At 44.9% G+C, this 17,905-nt stretch overlaps 1 protein-coding gene across 3 annotated transcripts in view; it reads right to left on the bottom strand.

Moving 5' to 3' along the window:
• LOC143119026 (CREB-regulated transcription coactivator 2) overlaps positions 1–17,905 on the bottom strand; it is a 30,213-nt gene that overhangs the window by 3,962 nt on the left and 8,346 nt on the right. The window contains exons 5-14 of one of the 3 annotated variants that reach the window (XM_076280236.1): positions 17,583–17,651; positions 16,824–16,924; positions 13,652–13,678; positions 13,433–13,512; positions 13,248–13,297; positions 11,846–12,078; positions 10,016–10,521; positions 8,112–8,942; positions 5,953–6,033; positions 156–357 (exon numbers count right to left, since the gene is read on the bottom strand). In XM_076280236.1, coding sequence (XP_076136351.1) covers positions 156–357; positions 5,953–6,033; positions 8,112–8,942; positions 10,016–10,521; positions 11,846–12,078; positions 13,248–13,297; positions 13,433–13,512; positions 13,652–13,678; positions 16,824–16,924; positions 17,583–17,651 — 2,180 coding nt within the window. Of the gene's footprint in view, positions 1–155; positions 358–5,952; positions 6,034–8,111; positions 8,943–10,015; positions 10,522–11,842; positions 12,079–13,247; positions 13,298–13,432; positions 13,513–13,651; positions 13,679–16,823; positions 16,925–17,582; positions 17,652–17,905 lie in introns of all 3 variants that reach the window. The other 2 variants (XM_076280235.1, XM_076280237.1) reach the window with 2 other exon arrangements.

Raw genomic sequence — 17,905 nt, forward strand, 5'->3', positions numbered from 1 at the left:
ACTGACTGTTTGCTTTTCTAAGTCACACTTGGAAGAACTTAACATAACATGTCCAGTTAAACGGTTGCCATGTGTTTCTCCTTTTTCTCCATAACTCTCCGTTTATTTGTCCATTTCGTCATACACAACCAGCGGAAAAAAAGCACTGCCCTTACCCGTGAGTATAATGTTGGGGACGTTGTGCCGTCCCCCTCCACCATAGTTCTGGTTCTGGTTGGGGTTGCCGAGCTGGTGGTCTGCCGAGTCCAGAAGATCCAGAACCGCCTGGTATGAGCCGTCCTGTACTTTCCCGGAAGAGGAGCCAGTGCCCAAGCTATGGTTGAAGGACAGGCCCTCTACCTGAGTGTCCATGTTAAACTACAGAGACAAGAGAGGCCGGAGCAAACATTAAAAAACATAAGACAACATCATGGGAACACCTACCAGGGACAAACAGTGAGCACAAAACTAGATGTACCGCAGAGCGGTACAAAATATGACCGCCGCCCAGTCCAGCACATTTTTTCCACAAAAAGAAATCACGCTGAAAGGCCTATATGATTCTAACTGTCTCACTAAATTGCATTATCCACATCTCACTGGTACAGGGATTAAAGTGAAAAAAAATCGTTTGACTGAACTTTTTTCAGGCCATAAGTCATACGTTGTTCATATCTACCTATAGAGATAACACCCCTTTTGCGGTCGCGACCTATTGGTTTTTAATGTACAAAAAGATGCAAACAGCAAAGTAAAGGGAGTATTCGCCTTATTCACACAGCGGCCATTGTTTAAACCAAAACGAGGCTACAGGGTACACTTACTATATAATTAATGCCACCTACAGGTGAATGCATAGAACATAACAATCCTATGGTTTGTGTACCCTGTAGCCTCGTTTTAGCCGCCAATGGCCGCCATGTGAATAAGGCGAATTGAGAGTGTTCTTGATTGAGATTGAGTTTTCCTGATGAACAAAAATATATTTTAGTACCATCCCTGACCATTGCTGATTAGCCATTGCTGTTCTTTTCTACTGCAGCAATATTGTAGAAAGGCTTTAACACACTCTTATTTAATTACTTCAGGCCAAAAGTGTTTAAAGGGGAGATTTTTTTCTTGTTAATATGCAATTCAACACCAAGTAAAATCTATAAAATCAAGTTTGCAAGACTTCCCATTTCCTCATCAAAGTAACAAATCAGAACATTCTAGATATTGTTCATATTTCCATTTGTTGCCTCATCCGCATTTAATGATAACATGGTAATTTTGAGTTTTACAGACAACTCAGTTTTCCAATGAGCAGCAATACTGTGTGTGCTCATGCAGGAGGTCTGCGCATTTGTAACGACAATCTGGAGACGGCGCTTTTGTCTTCAGCAACAGATTGTATAAGGTTGACAAGAGGTTGCGATATGGTTAAGGACAGGTCGTGTTGCGCTATGAAAGAACATGCGTAGCCTACTTTCTAAACGTAAAAACGGTCAGCCATAGATAAACGTAGCCTACCTCTGTCGTGGTGGCTAGTTGCACCAGGTAAGATGTCCTGAAGTGCACGAACGTTAACCTTATGGCGGTCTTCTGATTGGTGGCGTGCTAAAACGTTTTCCTATTGCATCCTATTGCCCCATAAACAATTTTCTTGCAGCGAACCGCGCAAAAGCAAACTCCTGGCACTTTAATTTCTTTACACCATGGCTTGTTAGTTCTCCCCCGTTTCCAACAGCTGCCCATCTGCATTTATTTTTTAACTTTTGACACCTGCCTTCCTTTAGCAACAACGCATCCATGACAGCTAGTGGCCTTGCCAAATAGACGCACACAAATCATGACGCTAATATGCGAGGTTCTGGTAGGCCCACTGGTTATGGTTTTGTGCTATAAATTAATAATATTTTATAGCAAAGTTTTAAGTTGACTATTTTAATTGTATGGTTATTTTTTGTCAACATACACTCACAACCTATTGTCGTTAAAAGTGAGGCCTAAGCAAAATAGGCTACAAGGCTGTCTGTGCGTCACAAACACGACTGACCCCCTTACTCGACACGCTCAGTCAAAACCTTCCGTCGCAAATTGTGAAAAACATTGTTGTATGTCATAACAGACGGGATAAGAAATTGCATAGGCTACGGTTTATATTGCGTCGCTTTACACATAATGTTAGTTGCATTGATTAAAAACTGTAACAATAATAGTAGCCTACATCGGGTGGCATAGCAGGCTATCTGTTCAAGTCATAGGTGACACCCAAAATGAATGACCTCCCCTGACAAGAGTTCGCGATAGTAAGTGTCTACATTGATGCACGGAAAGAACACAGCCTCCGAATTCGCACATAGAGCTCACAATATCATATCCAAAAAAGTTAAACGGATTGGCCAACCTCATCAGCTGTCTCGATTGTGTCACTATAATCCAACTTTGAGACCGTTATAGTCCTCCATACGTGTTCTTTTTTTTAAGCAAACGCCCGAGACAAGAGTGTAGCTACAACATACAAAGCGAAACTCATGGCTGACGTAGGCCGTATAGGACGTATCTTCTTGAGCGGTCACGGATTGAGACACATAAAGTTCTCAAGAACATTAGGTCTTTCAACATTTACCTAATATTTGTAGTTGCCTTAAAAAAGGAAAAGCAAAGGTGACAGTCCCCCCCCCCTCCTATTTGTTTTCTCATCGGATCTGCATCGATCTCAAATATGACATTTCTAAAATCAAATTGACGGAAATCCGTCCTATGACGGAGAACTTTAATCCTTGCTGGTATCTGCTAGACAACAAGTACCAAAACATGATTAGTTCATAGATTTCACTAGAGCCCGACCGATAAAGGATTTTGAAGGCTGATACCGATACAAATATTTGTTGATTTAAAAACCCGATATTCCGATATATCGGCCGATATATATATTTTTTTTTTCAGAAACGCAAAACAAAACATTAACAGATTTCCCTAACATTAGTTATTTGTAGTTATTTATGAGTATTGACTAAAATAATATGATAATGCATTTTAAAAACAAACTTGTTTATTTTTAAATAATATTGTCACAGTGGAACATCGAAATATATTAAAGTTCTGATAAATAAAATGTATAAAAATAGAAACTTAAGATATTAAACTTAGTCTTTTGAACAAAAACACAATAACAACAACAACCAAATCAAAGTTACCAGTATTAAAAGACTTGGTAAGCTTCATAAATATAACTTTGAACTAAGACTTAATTACAAAAAATAATGATGACATTATTACTATCATCATCATTTGTATTATCATTAAACAAGATAAAGGTCACTCCTAAATGTTTGCGTGTGTAATAATTAGTCCCTATTGCCTTATAAGCTACCTTATAATTACAATGTCAGCTTGCTTATCCCTTTACCTGCACTTTTAAAATTATTTCCATCAAGCTACAGTACATCAAACCATTTTCAATCATCAGTTGCTGCCTGCCTTCTAAAACCTACTATTTAGTGATCTAAATCCATTATGTAACTTGTTAATGCTGCGGCTGAACGACAGTCTGAAACGCACACTTGGCGTCATTGGATTTCACACACGTTTAAAAGAAAAGCTAACTTTTATGCACAAGCTACGTTTGATACTTTTTCTCTATGTCTAAATGTTCACTCCTCGCACGTCTAACTTACATTTTACAATGCAGGGACTGTAACTACAGATATACAAGTTATAAATACAGTAATCATTACTTTATTAGGCAGAATAAGTTCGTTGTGGTTTCCAAGCTCATTAATGTTAACGTTACATGTTAACGTCTTCCACTGATATTCATGGCATTAGCTAGATTTGTGGTTAGCTAGTCTATGATGAGCCATAATTTAGCAATGGATAACGTCATACTGCAAATTGTAAAACATACGCTTTCAAAATAACAGGCCGGGGAGAGATGATACGTCTCACTGCTATAACTGTCACGCTATTAAAGAAATACAGTCATATTCAGTCACATTGTCAAAAGTTAAAAGGACAGACAGTCAACTACACTGTAACAACGTAACTTAATTACTAGCTAATTCCGCTTCACTCGGCTTATTTAACAGCAGCAAAACTGGACATTGTTTTCACGAATTTTGTCATGCTTACTTGAGTTAAGAGAACTGATGGGGATGTTCTTTTCAATTGTTATACCAAATCACCATGAACACACTTAACGGATGATCTCACTCGCGGATAACTGGTTCTCTCTGCCCGACTCTGGCTGGATCAGCAGGTTGCAGGATGTGTGGCGCGTTATAAACGAGTGTTGCCAGCAGGGACGGTGTAGAGTGCCCTCTGGTGGACAAACTATACAACGCCAACACTCATGACATGGTTAAAGGGTGTTTCGTCCGTTTTTATTTTATTTTTAAAATAGTCATTTATCGGCCATTATAAATGCCGATACCGATAGTTTGGAAAATGCCTAATATCAGCCGATAATATCGGCTCGCCGATAAGTCGGTCGGGCTCTAGATTTCACATGTAAAATTCATTTTATACAACCCCACCTCCATCTTGCCTGTTCATAATTCTGAGAAATTCTTGATTGTTTGTGTTATGTTTATGTTATGTGTGTGGGTGTGTGTGTGTGTGTGTGTGAGTGTGTGTGTGTGTGTGCGTGCTTGTGTGTGTGCCTGCGTATGTGTCTGTGCATGGAAGCGTACATATGTCTACTGTGTGAGTATGTGTCATACGTATGATTACTGTGTGTGTGTGTGTGTGTGTGTATCTGTTTGTGCACATGTGCGCACATGAAATGGGTTAACATGACCCCTGGAGGCAAATATACGGAAAAAAAATGGTCATCCTAGGCCCTACAGTTCTCAAGATATTCACAGAGAACTGTGTCTGGCCTACCCTCCTTTCGGGGGGTCCAGTCCAGCGGGGGGGCTACAGATCAAAACGAAAAATGACGGTTCCATGCTATCCATGTGGGGGTACATGCCCACCAAGTTTTGTGTACCCCGGTCTTTCAGTGTCCCGGGAATCCTTGTTGGTGTACGTCACTAAATGTACACATAAATTGTTTTATTGTAAGGCCCCCCATGAATGAAAGTACACAAAACTTGGCATGCATTCGGAGGGTGTCATAATGATCCTACACTTTCAATTTCGTGCAGTTTTGACCATGTCAGCCAGAGGTATTGTGATGAAAACACCTAATTTTTTGCTTTTTAATTTTTTAACTAGGTGGCGCTATACATGAAATAAGTGGTAATGGGATGGGTTGACATGGCCCCTTGAGATCAACATACAAAAAAAAGGTGGACCTCCTAGGCCCTACGGTTCTCGAGATATTCACAGAAAACTGTCTCCGGCCACCTACAGGCCAGTTGGTGTATAGTAACATAAATTAATTTATTGTGTGGCCCCCCATGAACGGAATTCCACGAAACTTGGCGTGCATTCAGAGGGTGTCATAATGATCCTACACTTCCAATTTCGTGCAGTTCTGACTAAGTAAGGTCACAGATACCTGCGATTACAACACCTCATTTTTACTTTTTTGTGTTTAACTAGGTGGCGCTATACATGAAATGAGTGGTTATGGAATGGGTTGACATGGCCCCTTGAGATCAACATACAAAAAAAAAAATGGTCCTCCTAAACCTTACGGTTCTCGAGATATTCACCGAAAACTGTGTCTGCCCTACCCTCCTTTCGGGGGGTGCAGTCCAGCGGGGGGGCTACAGATCAAAACGAAAAACAATGGTTCCATGCTATCCATATGGGGTTACATGCCCACCAAGTTTCGTCTACCCCGGTCTTTCAGTGTCCCGGGAATCATTGACGGAAATTTGGACATGCGAAAAAGAAAAAAAAAAAAAAAATCTGACTGCGCGGCGGTCATAATTATAATGCATGTTGTAGATCACTAACGCTAACATGACACACAGTCATCTAACATAAGTGTTCACCTGTATACAAAACCCCCCATAAGAACCAGAAAGTTGTACCCACCTGCTGAGTAAGGTTCTGGTTCTGCCTGCCACCAAGCTGTAGGCTCAGGTACGGTTCTTCCAGCAGGGACAGCAAAGCATCCTGGACACAGACAGACAGACAGACAGACAGACCACAGCCGTTGAAGTCATGGAAAAACACTGAAGTCAGGATGAGGATGACTCAACCCTGCATCTGGGAATCTCTGTTCCAATAAAACCTAATAGCTGCTTTATGGTAACACCATTCGGCTAATCATGAAGCTCTTCAGCAGACCCCTGTATAACGGGAGAGATTCTGCTGAACTTGATTATCGTTTTTGTTTTTTTGTTTTCATGTCCTTTGAATGAGGTCACTGTCGAACAAACTAACCCAAAACACATACTCCCACACACACTCACATCAAAAGTTTCACCACTCTCACTGTCCCTCATTAGACCATGACGAAGTCATAAGGGTCATGCTCATAATATTACATAAGGGATAAAGTAATATAATCCCATTTGAGACTGGGGAGGGAACGCTTTTAGTCCTTTGTCTAAGGGCTCACACACTCTGGCAGGAGTGTGGCGTCAGTCCCTCACAGGCGGCGAGGCGGCACTCTGATCAGCTCAGCTCAGTTTGCTCTGCTCTCCGCTCCTCTCCACCGTCCTAAAAATAGAGCGTCGCCTCAGAGGCCTTTGTGTGGTCCTCATTACCTCAGCAGGCTTCTCAACTTTCTCTCTCTCTCTCTCTATCGCTCTCTCTCGCTCTCTCTCCCTCTCTCTCTCTATCACTCTCTCTCTCTCCCTCCCTCTCTCTATCACTCTCTCTCCCTCCCTCTCTATCACTCTCTCTCTCCCTCCCTCTCTCCATCACTCTCTCTCTCCCTCTCTCTCTCTCCCTCTCTCTCTCTCTCCCTCCCTCTCTCCATCACTCTCTCTCTCCCTCTCTCTCTCTCTCCCTCCCTCTCTCTATCTATCGCTCTCTCTCTCTCCCTCCCTCTCTCTATCACTCTCTCTCTCTCCCTCCATCTCTCTATCTATCACTCTCTCTCCCTCCCTCTCTCCATCACTCTCTCTCCCCATCACTCTCTCTCTCTCTCCATCACTCTCTCTCCCTCCCTCTCTCCATCACTCTCTCTCCCTCTCCCTCCCTCTCTCTATCTATCGCTCTCTCTCTCGCTCTATCGCTCTCCCTCCCTCTCTCAATCACTCTCTCGGCCCCTTAACATTCCGGGTGGGCACTCATCAGATTCGGCAGTGGCGTGCTGGGCACCAGCCAGGTTTGTGTTCAGATCCATTAGTTCCGTAGTTCCTCAGTGACTCATGGACGCGTGCAAATATAAAGCCAGTGCTGATTCTCGGTCTCGCTCTGCTCCAACACGCTTCTCTGAACTCATCAGGCTATTGCAAAACTGCTGGTGAGCCAAAGGAGGAAAATGACGCGCGCACACACACATACGCACACACACGCACACATATACACACACACACACACATACACACACAAACGCACATACGCACACACCTACCTTTGAGCAATATGAGACACGAGCCACTTTAACTTCTGGCTATAAATGGGAGGGGCCAACCGCCGCAGGCAGCAGACTGCGCATGCCTCACCTGAGAGAGGGACGGACGGGGCTTCCCCTTGCGGCTCTCGATTCACTGGTAACGCTCTCTACACCACTTCCTCTATCTTTATCGCCGCAATTAGCTCAAACTTTCCTTCACTCTCAACAGTCAAAACAAAAGCCAGCTGCTTTGCATCTCTGCCACAATCACTGCTTCTGCATGGAGGTGAGGTGTTCAGCCTCTATGTAAAGCAGTGGCAGACAGCAGGGCACTAGATATCAGTGCAACAAACGGGTTTGTGGTAATGATATGAGCCAGTGAAAACATACTACAACCAAGGACCCCCAGAATCTAATCTTTGCTATAACGGTCCTGTACAATTTATGTACTCACACCATCAACCACTGTATCATGCTGCAATAGATACATTTGCACAGTTGCTAAATATGCTCTTCATCGTGATTAATGCATATATAATGTCTTCACTGTTATATAACACATGTATAATGTGTTCACTGTCTGTTATGTAATGTAGGTCTAATGCATTCACTGTGATGTAATGCAGTTACAGTATGTCAGCGTATTAAAATATATCTTCCTAATGTAAAGGCACAGAAGACTCACATTATAGAGAAGATCATTGGCGAAAGACTGGCTGATCTGCTGGAGCTGTGGGAGACCCTGGTCCTGATGAGCCATGTGTTGTTGGCTGTTCTGCTGCTGCTGCTCGTTGCAGGGCGCCTGGGCGTCCGGCTCCTGCTTGCACAGCACGTTCTGGCCTGACATGTCCATGCCACCCTGGTCCTGACCTTCCATGGAGTTGGAGGCTGGGCCTGGCCCTGTACCGGGTAGATGCTGATGCTGCATCTGCTGTTGTTGTTGCTGCATCTGCTGCTGCTGTTGTTGGTGTTGGTGCTGCTGTTGCTGTTGTTGTTGATGTTGTTGCTGCTGCTGCTGCTGCATCTGTTGTTGTTGTTGTTGCTGCTGCTGCTGCATCTGCTGTTGTTGTTGTTGTTGGTGGTGGTGTTGTTGTTGGTGTTGTTGTTGTTGTTGTTGCTGCAACTGCTGTTGTTGCTGCAACTGCTGTTGTTGCTGCATCTGCTGTTGATGCTGCTGCATCTGCATGCTCTGCGTCTTGCGCAGGTTCTGCTGGTTGTGCATCTGCAGCTGCATGGCTTGTGTCCTCTGATGCTGCTGATGCTGCTGCTGCTGCTGATGCTGCTGCTGGTGCTGCTGGTGCTGCTGCTGCTGCTGCTGCTGGTGCTGCTGCTGGGCAGACTGGTGCATGGGGGTTTGCTTCAGGGGCAGGGGCTGGCCAGTCTGGGGGGAGCCCAGGCCTGTCTGTGGGGGGTGGTGGGAGGCAGGGGAGCCAGTCTGGGGCTGCTGGGGCTGGTTGTAGGGGTACGGTGGCAGCCGCTGGTCCATAGGAAGTTTGCTGGTGTCCAGAGGTACACCCTGTGAATCAAACAAGCAAATAAACAAAGCTGGCCCTTAATATTGGTTTGAACAGGTCATATTACCTTTCTGGGACACAAAAGGCATGATAGCACAGTATTCACCTTACTTGACCTCTCCTACTGTGTTTCGGTCAAATTTGACTATGACCATGGTTTTCTCTGCCACGGGGGTTCATACAAGGCATAATATTTTAGGTGTTTTATTTAACTTTTTTACACCTGTGGTGTTCACAATATGTTATATGAGTGAGACTACAGTATGTATAATTGAGTCCCTATTGATCAAACTGACTTTATGTGTGTGTACATAAACACGCATACAAACACACCCCTCACTCCCCCTCTTTGCTTCTATGACACCCCCCACTTCCCCCAATAGAATCTTTTCCCCGCTGAGTTGTATGGGCTCAGGTCAATGAGTTCAAAACATGTAATGCTCAATTAAACTTAAAGGAGAATTCCGGTGTGATTTTGACCTAAAGTGTCTTGAAACATGATACCGAGTGTGAACGTATGTCTCATAGCCCATCTCGGCTTGTCCCCTGCACTCCGAAATCTGGCGCTAGTTAGCCGATGCTACCAACAAGGCGGTCAATGGTGGTGCCTCGGCATCGGCATAGCCATGCAAATAAATCAGTTTTACACCATTTACGAGGCTCAATGTATCTCCACACTTCATTGGTAGACTACAGAGGGCCCTGACATTTAAAACGAGACATTGAGAACTGGTAGTTTACTTACAAGACGATTTATACAGACAGTATCTTCACGAAGTTTAGCGTTTGCAGCCATCTTGAATTTAGTCACGATAAGTCGAGCGACGAGTAAGAATGAACAGGTATGATAAGGGATCAGATTCCAAAAATAATTCTGTGGAAATGCATGGATTACAGTTTCTTCCAGTAGCAGCAACTGAACTGAAACTTCACATATGCAATGTTTAAAAATAATTATGTAATCCTCTAGCTAGCACATCCATACCCCAACTGTGCTATTTGATTTTGCTACTGTTGAGTGATTTCCAGGAGTAACATTCTGCTGCTGCTGGCGTGGCTGGCGTCTGGTGTTTACCTGCGTGATGGAGGAGAGGGTGGGCGACATGGTGGGGGAGAACTGCTTGGCGTGGTGCCTCCGGGCGTCCGGGCCCATGGGTAGGATGAGGGGCGAGAGTTGTGCCCGCCGGCGGGGGGAGGAGCTAAGCTGGGTCTGGGGTGTCTGACCCTGGACCTGCCCATGACCCATGAGGGGTGCGTAGGAGCCCGGGCACGAGCCGGAACTGGGGCCCTGTCCGGCGGCCGAGCCATAGGCCACCTGCTGGAGAGTCTGCGGCTGCTGACTGCTGAGCGAGGAGCTGCTGAGGGACGAGCGCAGCGATTGGCTGCTGAGCGAGGATGGCAGGGAGGGGGAGGAGCTAAGCGAGGACTGCAGCGAGGGGTTGCTGAGCGACGAGTGCAAGGAGGTGGAGCTGAGGGAGTTGGGGAAGGAATGGCTGCTGAGCGACGACTGGATGTTGGGGTTGCTAAGCGACGACTGGAGTGAAGGGTTGCTCAGCGTGCCCGGAAGAGATGCCAGGAGACCTGAGAGAGAGAGAGAGAGAGAGAGAGAGCGAAAGCGAGATGGTGGTGGGAGGAAGAGAGGGATGGAGTGAGAGAGAAGAGGAAAGAGAGGAGAGAGAGAGATGGGGTGGGAGAGAGAGAGAGAGAGATAGCAATGAGAGAAAGAGATGAAAGACAGAGAGAGCAAGAAAGAGAGTAAGAGAGATAAATACACAAGGAGAAGGGGAGAGGGAGATGAGAAAGAAGAGATGTATAGAGAGATGGGAAGGAGGAAACAAGGAGAGACAGAGCGCATGTCAGTATAACACTTTCATCATACACTTCCTCAGTGTCTCAGACACTCACAGGAAACACCCACAACCATTCCTCTCACTTTCTAAGATGCAGTGTACTGGCTGTTTCATGGACACAGACTAACATTTTAATGTTACTCAGCTAAAGGAAAGCCAGATTGTGTCTCAGAGCCTCAAGGGGATGATTCTGTATTTTTTTTCCCCTCTCCAAAGACTTATTTAGGACACGTTTTATTGCATGTAAAATCAGAACGAGAAAAATCCCCAACACCAAGGGAGGTAATGTTATTCACAGACCGCAGATATACTAACATGCAAACGCATACACACACACACATTCATACTCATACACACACACACACACACTTACACCACCACCACCCCTAAAAGCCAGTGACTCCACACCCTGACACACTGTTTCCTGTGTGGTCAGATGTATCACGTAAAGGAGATAAGGATGTCTGCTTTTTCCGATCGCACACTCACTCACTCAATCACTCACACACTCACACACACACTCTCTCTCTCTCTCACAAACTCTTTCTCTCTCTCTCTCTCTCTCTCTCTCTCACAAACTCCCTTTCTCTCTCTCTCTCTCTCACAAACTCTCTTTCTCTCTCTCTCTCTCTCTCTCTCTCTCTCTCACAAACTCTTTCTCTCTCTCTCTCTCTCACACATAAGTGGAACATGGATGGAAAGTGTTGCTTCAAGCACACCTAAGTGTGTCAGTGGCAGCGCTGACTGGCCCCCAGTTTCCTTCTTCAGCGCTAGTTTTCAAACTGTATCTGAGGCATCTGGTGAGACACCACTCTAAAGCCATTTTCATTTAGGTTACTAGCCGCCACAGTTCACTCGGACCAGAAACGGGACACAGTATGACAGTCTCTAGGCAGAGGCGTTGTGTTCTTAAGCGCAAACCATCACCAAGGGAAAACAGCTTCACTTGGAACACAGGCAGGAAGTATTGTGAGTTTGAATCAGAATAATAGTCAAATACATAGCATTACACACATCGCCACACACACACACACACACACACACACACACACTACCTGGGGAGTTGAAGGCGTTGCTGGTGTTGATGCCGAGGTGGGTGAGGGTGCTGGCCAGATTGCCGGTGCTGCTGCCCCCACTGAGAGAAGGGTAGCCAGGCTCATCCGGGTCCAGTGGCGTGGGCAGCGGTGGGGGGAAGTGCAAGCTGGACAGGTCCGGCAGGGAACCGCCCGTGTTCAACGCAGAGGGGACAAGAGGGGTGCCGGACTGCTGGTCTGGGGAGGGGAAGATGCTGTGGGAAAAAGACAAGAACCAAGACAGAATGAGAGGCAAGACAGACAAGAGAAGAGAGAGACAGAGAAGAGAAGGTAGAAGGTTCTAAGACAGAAAAAAAGGTAGAAAGAAAAAAAAAAAAGATAAAGAAAAAGAAAAGACGCCATGGAAAAGACAGGATGTGAAAAAAAGGGTGTTGAGGATCAAGAGGGAGAAAGAGATGAATGAGAAAGTCAGGAGATAAGAGTAGACGAATGAGCAAGAAGCAAAGAAGAATAGAAGTGAGTTGGCAAAGGAGGGCAAATATGGGAGATGTAAAAAGACATTCAAATTACAGTTACATGAGTGGACAGGAGGGATAGTGGATAGTGGGGGAGAGGAACAGGACGCTGAGGCTAGAGGAATGCGGAGATCTGATCTGGAGAGGGCACATAAGGATGAGTGGGTGACCACCTCAAGTAAGGAGGGAGGAGGAGGAAATAAATAAACACATGAGCGAGAGTTATCCGACAGGGTGACTTCAGCAGCCCAAGGCCAGACTGACGCACCACGACCCCTAGGGCAGGAATGAGACACACAGACACACACACACACACACACACACACACACACACATTCTCCTCTCCTGCCCTCCCTCCACCGATCCCAAAACACAAATAAAAACTATAAATTAAACCCTCTCACTCTTCCTTGGACTGAGACAAGGGACTGCAAGAGAAGAGCTGCGTTAACGCTACTGAGAGGGGGGTTGGGTGGGGGGAGACTATAAAGTCATTCCTCTGGCCCACTCCCTTGGCTTGTGTTAGTCACGCTGATAAAAAACGCTGGAATATGAATGTGAAAGAGACTTAGAGGTTGAGAGATGCTGGAAGGGCAGAGCTCATTACCAATGGGTGGTTTCGGGGCAAAATTAATGGAGATTTATAGTGGCCGGTTGCGTCAAGAGCGTCCAAAAAATGTTCTTTGCCAAGGGTGAATTCCGGCTTCAGTCGCCGACAACAGCCACGCTATGCACCACTGAGTAGAGAGTGCGGCTGAGTCCAACAAATTATTTTGGCTAAAACAGTGACATTGTTTACGTGGCAATATAAGGACTATATAACCGTTTACAAACAAAGACCAGACTGTTCCTGAATTGGATAAAGAGCCCAGGGCTCTCCAAGGGGATTGACTAGAGATAAGACTTACGTGATGCCAGGAACTTCACAGGACTTGGGTCTCGAAGATGGCATCGGTAACTGTAGCACAGAGACATAGTGCCTTAAGTATATATGGATGTCTTCACAAACAATGTACTGAGTCTTGTACCAATATACTGAATCCAATATAGCAATATACTGAAACATGGGTACAATAACATGCAGCATCTTTACCTTCTTAGTATCCCAAGGCTTCAGCAATTTTCCTTCATCAAGAACATTCTCCTCAATAGGGGGAACAGGGTACGGAAACACTAAACAGACAGAAGACAAGTTACTACATGAGTTCAGGCCATTAGAGTCCTTAAGAGACGAGCTGAACACATATTTGCACCAAACACTGACTGCATCGTGAGATGTTAATAAAGTAGAAATAAAACAAAGGTGACTCACTTCTGCGTCCATCTGCTTCAGCTAACCCTGTTGGATAAGAGACAACAGAGAGTCACAATGATATTGTGGCATTAGAAAAGTCTGACTGGATAGTTCTCCAAAAACAGCCATTTTCCTGATGACCCTGTAACCACCTATGGCAATGTCCATGCCAGCATTTAAGTGGTTTAATTTAGATACAGCAGGGAAAATAAGTATTGAGCACGTCAACATTTTTTTAGTAAGTATAATTCCAATGAGGCTATTTGCATGAAATTTTCACCAGACATTAGTATTAACTCCGATAATCCACCTATATAAAAATAACCAAACATTAAAGTCCATAGGTAGAGTTATGTGTAATAAAGTGGAATGACACAGGAAAAAAGTATTGAACACGCCTGCTGAAATTTCTTAAATACTTTGTGGAAAACCCTTTATTCATGACAGCTTCAAGGCATTTCCTGTATGACGAAACTAATCAGTCACAGTATTCTGGTGTGATTTTGGCCCATTCTTTTAAACAGATAGCCCTTTAATATTGAAGATTCCAGGGGTCCCTCTTGTGAATCCTGATCTTTATCGGAACTCCCCCTATTACTGTCGGTCCCGTATTTCCGCCGTCTTGCGTGTATGTGTCACTTAATATCCACTTCTATACAAACCAAGACGGTGGATTCCTAAAGAAACGCAAGCACCCACACCATCGGTGTATCTAAATTAGCTATGTACCAAAAATTACATTTCACCGTGACTCCAAGAGCTATAAACAGTGTTGTAAGGCTGCGTGTACACATCCGCTTGGAGCTCCAGTGGAATTTTAATTTCATGACGAGAATTCTCGTTCTAACCGTTCATGTACCGTTGAAACGGCGTAAATAGGCGACCCATCAGGCCAGCACTATAACTCCGAGCGTGGTAAACAAAATCGGATATTTCAGGCAGTAAATGCTCCCGTTAAGTATAAGTATAAGTATATACTCTTTTGATTCCGTGAGGGAAATTTGGTCTCTGCATTTATCCCATATGCTCAAGGGCACTTCAGCCGTGCCTACTGGTCGGGGTTCCAACCGGCAACCCTCCTGTTACAAGTCCGAAGCGCTAACCAGTAGGCCACGGCTGCGCCTAAAAACTGTCATTAAGAACCAAACCAGATTTTGTTCAAATCTACACACCTATGGCTGCTGAAAAATTTAAGGTTCATTTAGCAAATGTTATTTTGAAGTGTTAAAAAACATCGTTGTTTTTGAATTTCCGAACAAACGTGGTGATAATTGGGGGATTTACGATAGTTAACTTCCAAAACTGTTCAATTGGATTGAAGTCAGGGCCTTAATTTCCTTTCTCTGAGACCAATTGAGTTTCCTTTGCTGAATGGTTTGGATCATTGTCCTGCTGGAAGGTCTAGCCATGTCTCATCCTCATCATCCTGGTGGATGTAAAGATTCTCCCGGAATAAAATGACTCCATTCATCATTCCTTCAACTGTATGAAGTCTGCCGGTACCATGAGATGAAAAACAGCCCACACCATGATGCCACCACCTCCAAACCTCACTGTTGGCATAGGTATTTTTAGGGTGATGCACAGTGCCATTTCTCCTCCAAATATGGTGTGTAGTATGACATCCGAAAATTTTAACTTTGCTCTCGCCTAACCAGAATACATTCTCTCAGTATTTCATTGGATTGTCCAAATGTTGTGTAGTAAACTTTCAACGAGCTTTCACATGTTTTTCTTCAGCAATAGAGTCATGTGGGATGAGCGTGCATAGAGGCCATGGCGGTGGAGTACATTACCTATGATTTTCTCTGTAACAATTGTACCTGCTGCCTCCAAGTCTTTCTGGAGCTTTCTCTGAGTGGTCCTTGGCTCTTGGGCTACTCTTCTGACTATCCTTCTGACTTCCTGGTCAGAAATCTTGCGAGGAGATCCTGTGCATGGCCAGTTGATAATGCAGTGATGTTCCTTACACTTGCAGATAATGGATCCAATACTGCTTGCTGGATGATTCTGAAGTTTTGAAGTGCATCTGTAACCTGTTCCATTGATATGTTTTGCAACAATAAGGTTGCAAAGGTCTTGGGAGAGCTCTTTGCTTTTACCCATCATGAAATGTTTCTTGTGTGACACCTTGGTAACAAAAAACCTTTTTATAGCCCACCAGTATGTACTAACCCAGCTTATATCAATTTGCACAGATAGGAGGGATAATTTCTCTTACTACTTATAGATTCCAGTTTGTTCCTTGCCATTCCTTGCCTTTGTGTACTGCTTTTTCTTAGCGTGTTACAATACTTTTCCCTGTGCCATTCCACTTTTTTACTCATAACTCTACTTTTAGACATTAATGTTTGGATTTTTTTATATATGTGTGGATTACCTAAGTTAATACTAATGTCTGGTGAAAATTTCATGTGAATAGACTCACTGGAAGTATACTTACTGAAAAAAATGTTGACGTGTTCAATACTTATTTTCCCCGCTGTACATAAGTATTAACCACATACTCTTTTGACCCCTTGAGGTAAATTTGGTCTCTGCATTTATCGCAATCCGTGAATTAGTGAAACACACTCAGCACACAGTGAACACACAGTGAGGTGAAGCACACACTAATCCCGGCGCAGTGAGCTGCCTGCAACAACAGCGGCGCTCAGGGAGCAGTGAGGGGTTAAGTGCCTTGTTCAAGGGCACTTCAGCCGCTTTCTACTGGTCGGGGTTCGAACCGGCAACCCTCCGGTCACAAGTCCGAAGCACTAACCAGTAGGCCACAGCTGCTCCTAAACCGTGGATCAATGGACCGTGGACCAATCAAACCGTGGTTAAGAGGCAGGGAGTTACGGTAAGCATGGCATATCAGAGTAAATGTCCAAAACCCACGAAAGCCTCTGCCTGATGTGTCCGTGTGGTGTTTTACATTTTACATTTACATTCATTCGTTTAGCAGATGATTTTATCCAAAGCGACTTACACATGTCGGGCCATTCTCCCAGGAGCAACTCGGGGTTAAGTGCCTTGCTCAAGGGCACAAAGGTGGAAGCTGGGAATTGAACCCACAACTTTTCTGGCTACAGCATGCTAGCCCAGCTCCTTAACCACTACATTACCCCCACCCCACGCTTTGTCTGACGTGACGCGACGTGACGGGGGTGGGGGAGGGGGAAGGGAAGGAAGGAGAAGTGGAGCTCACCGCTTCGTCTACCCTGAGGGGTGAGCGTGTGACCAGAACTGAATGGGTCCCCCGTCGGAGGGTTCATGACGCTGGTGTGGAGAGCAGAGTCCGAGTTGGTCCTGCACAGAGAGAGAAGTACGGGGATGAGGAGGGGAGCAGATGGCAGAGGTTAAGAGCAAGACAAGGTCAGATGGACAGAAGAAGATGGGGAGGATGGAGGGGTATAAAAGAGGGGGATGGTCACGGTCGAGGGATAAAGAGATAAGCATAACCGCACACCATGTGGATTGTGTGTGGGGGGGGGGGCAAAACCAAAGAGAACTGGCTGAGAACAGGTTTTGTATGGGGATTAGACATTTACAGTTCTGGTTGCAGTCACTGAAAATCAACTTAAACATCAACTTAAACACCACCGTAAAGAACATCCTGAAAACATTTCGGTCTTTTCTTTAAGACATGCACAAAGTTTTAATAAGACAAACACCACTTGTTAAGACATAGACAAGACAAGACAGCCCAGTCAGATGAAACAAATGTGTGATATGAGCCCAGGGCTTCCACATCCCCCCTATCAAGGTCACAGGTGAAGTCATGACCAGGTCATTTCCCTATGATCGTAAACTTCTGGTTTAATACAATGCAGACAAGTGAAGCTAGACTTCATTGAAGTCTCTGGATAACTGAAGTTATCGTTGGCCATTATGTGTTGGTCACTGTCTGTCTTGTGGCTTCGCTGGGTTTAGCGTAGATGCAGAGAGAGCAGGAGGATGGATTCACCTGTTCAGTGCAGTGGTGGGGAGGCAGAACAACTGGCTTTTGTCCATGGGGAAATTGCTGGACCAGTTCCTTCGTGATTGACAGAAAAATGCCAGTTATTTTCCAGACCATAAAAGAGGCGAAAAAAATGATGATTACATCGTAAGCAGCAAAGGGGGTGGGGGTGGGGTGGGGGGGCTCAGAGAGAGGGATACTGACATAAAACAGAGGACAAAAAGCAGACATGCTGCTCTCCCTCTCCCTACATCTGCCAAGGTATCATTCCTGAGTCGGTTCCAACAGTGCACAAAAAACAGAGGCTGAGTCAGAGGGTGAACCGGTGT

The sequence above is a fragment of the Alosa pseudoharengus genome, unplaced genomic scaffold, assembly GCF_046254945.1.
Source record: "Alosa pseudoharengus isolate Yale_2024_CS ecotype anadromous, Long Island Sound unplaced genomic scaffold, YU_APseudo_1.1 YU_APseudo_1.1_scf_12, whole genome shotgun sequence".
In the NCBI taxonomy this organism is placed as follows: domain Eukaryota; kingdom Metazoa; phylum Chordata; class Actinopteri; order Clupeiformes; family Clupeidae; genus Alosa; species Alosa pseudoharengus.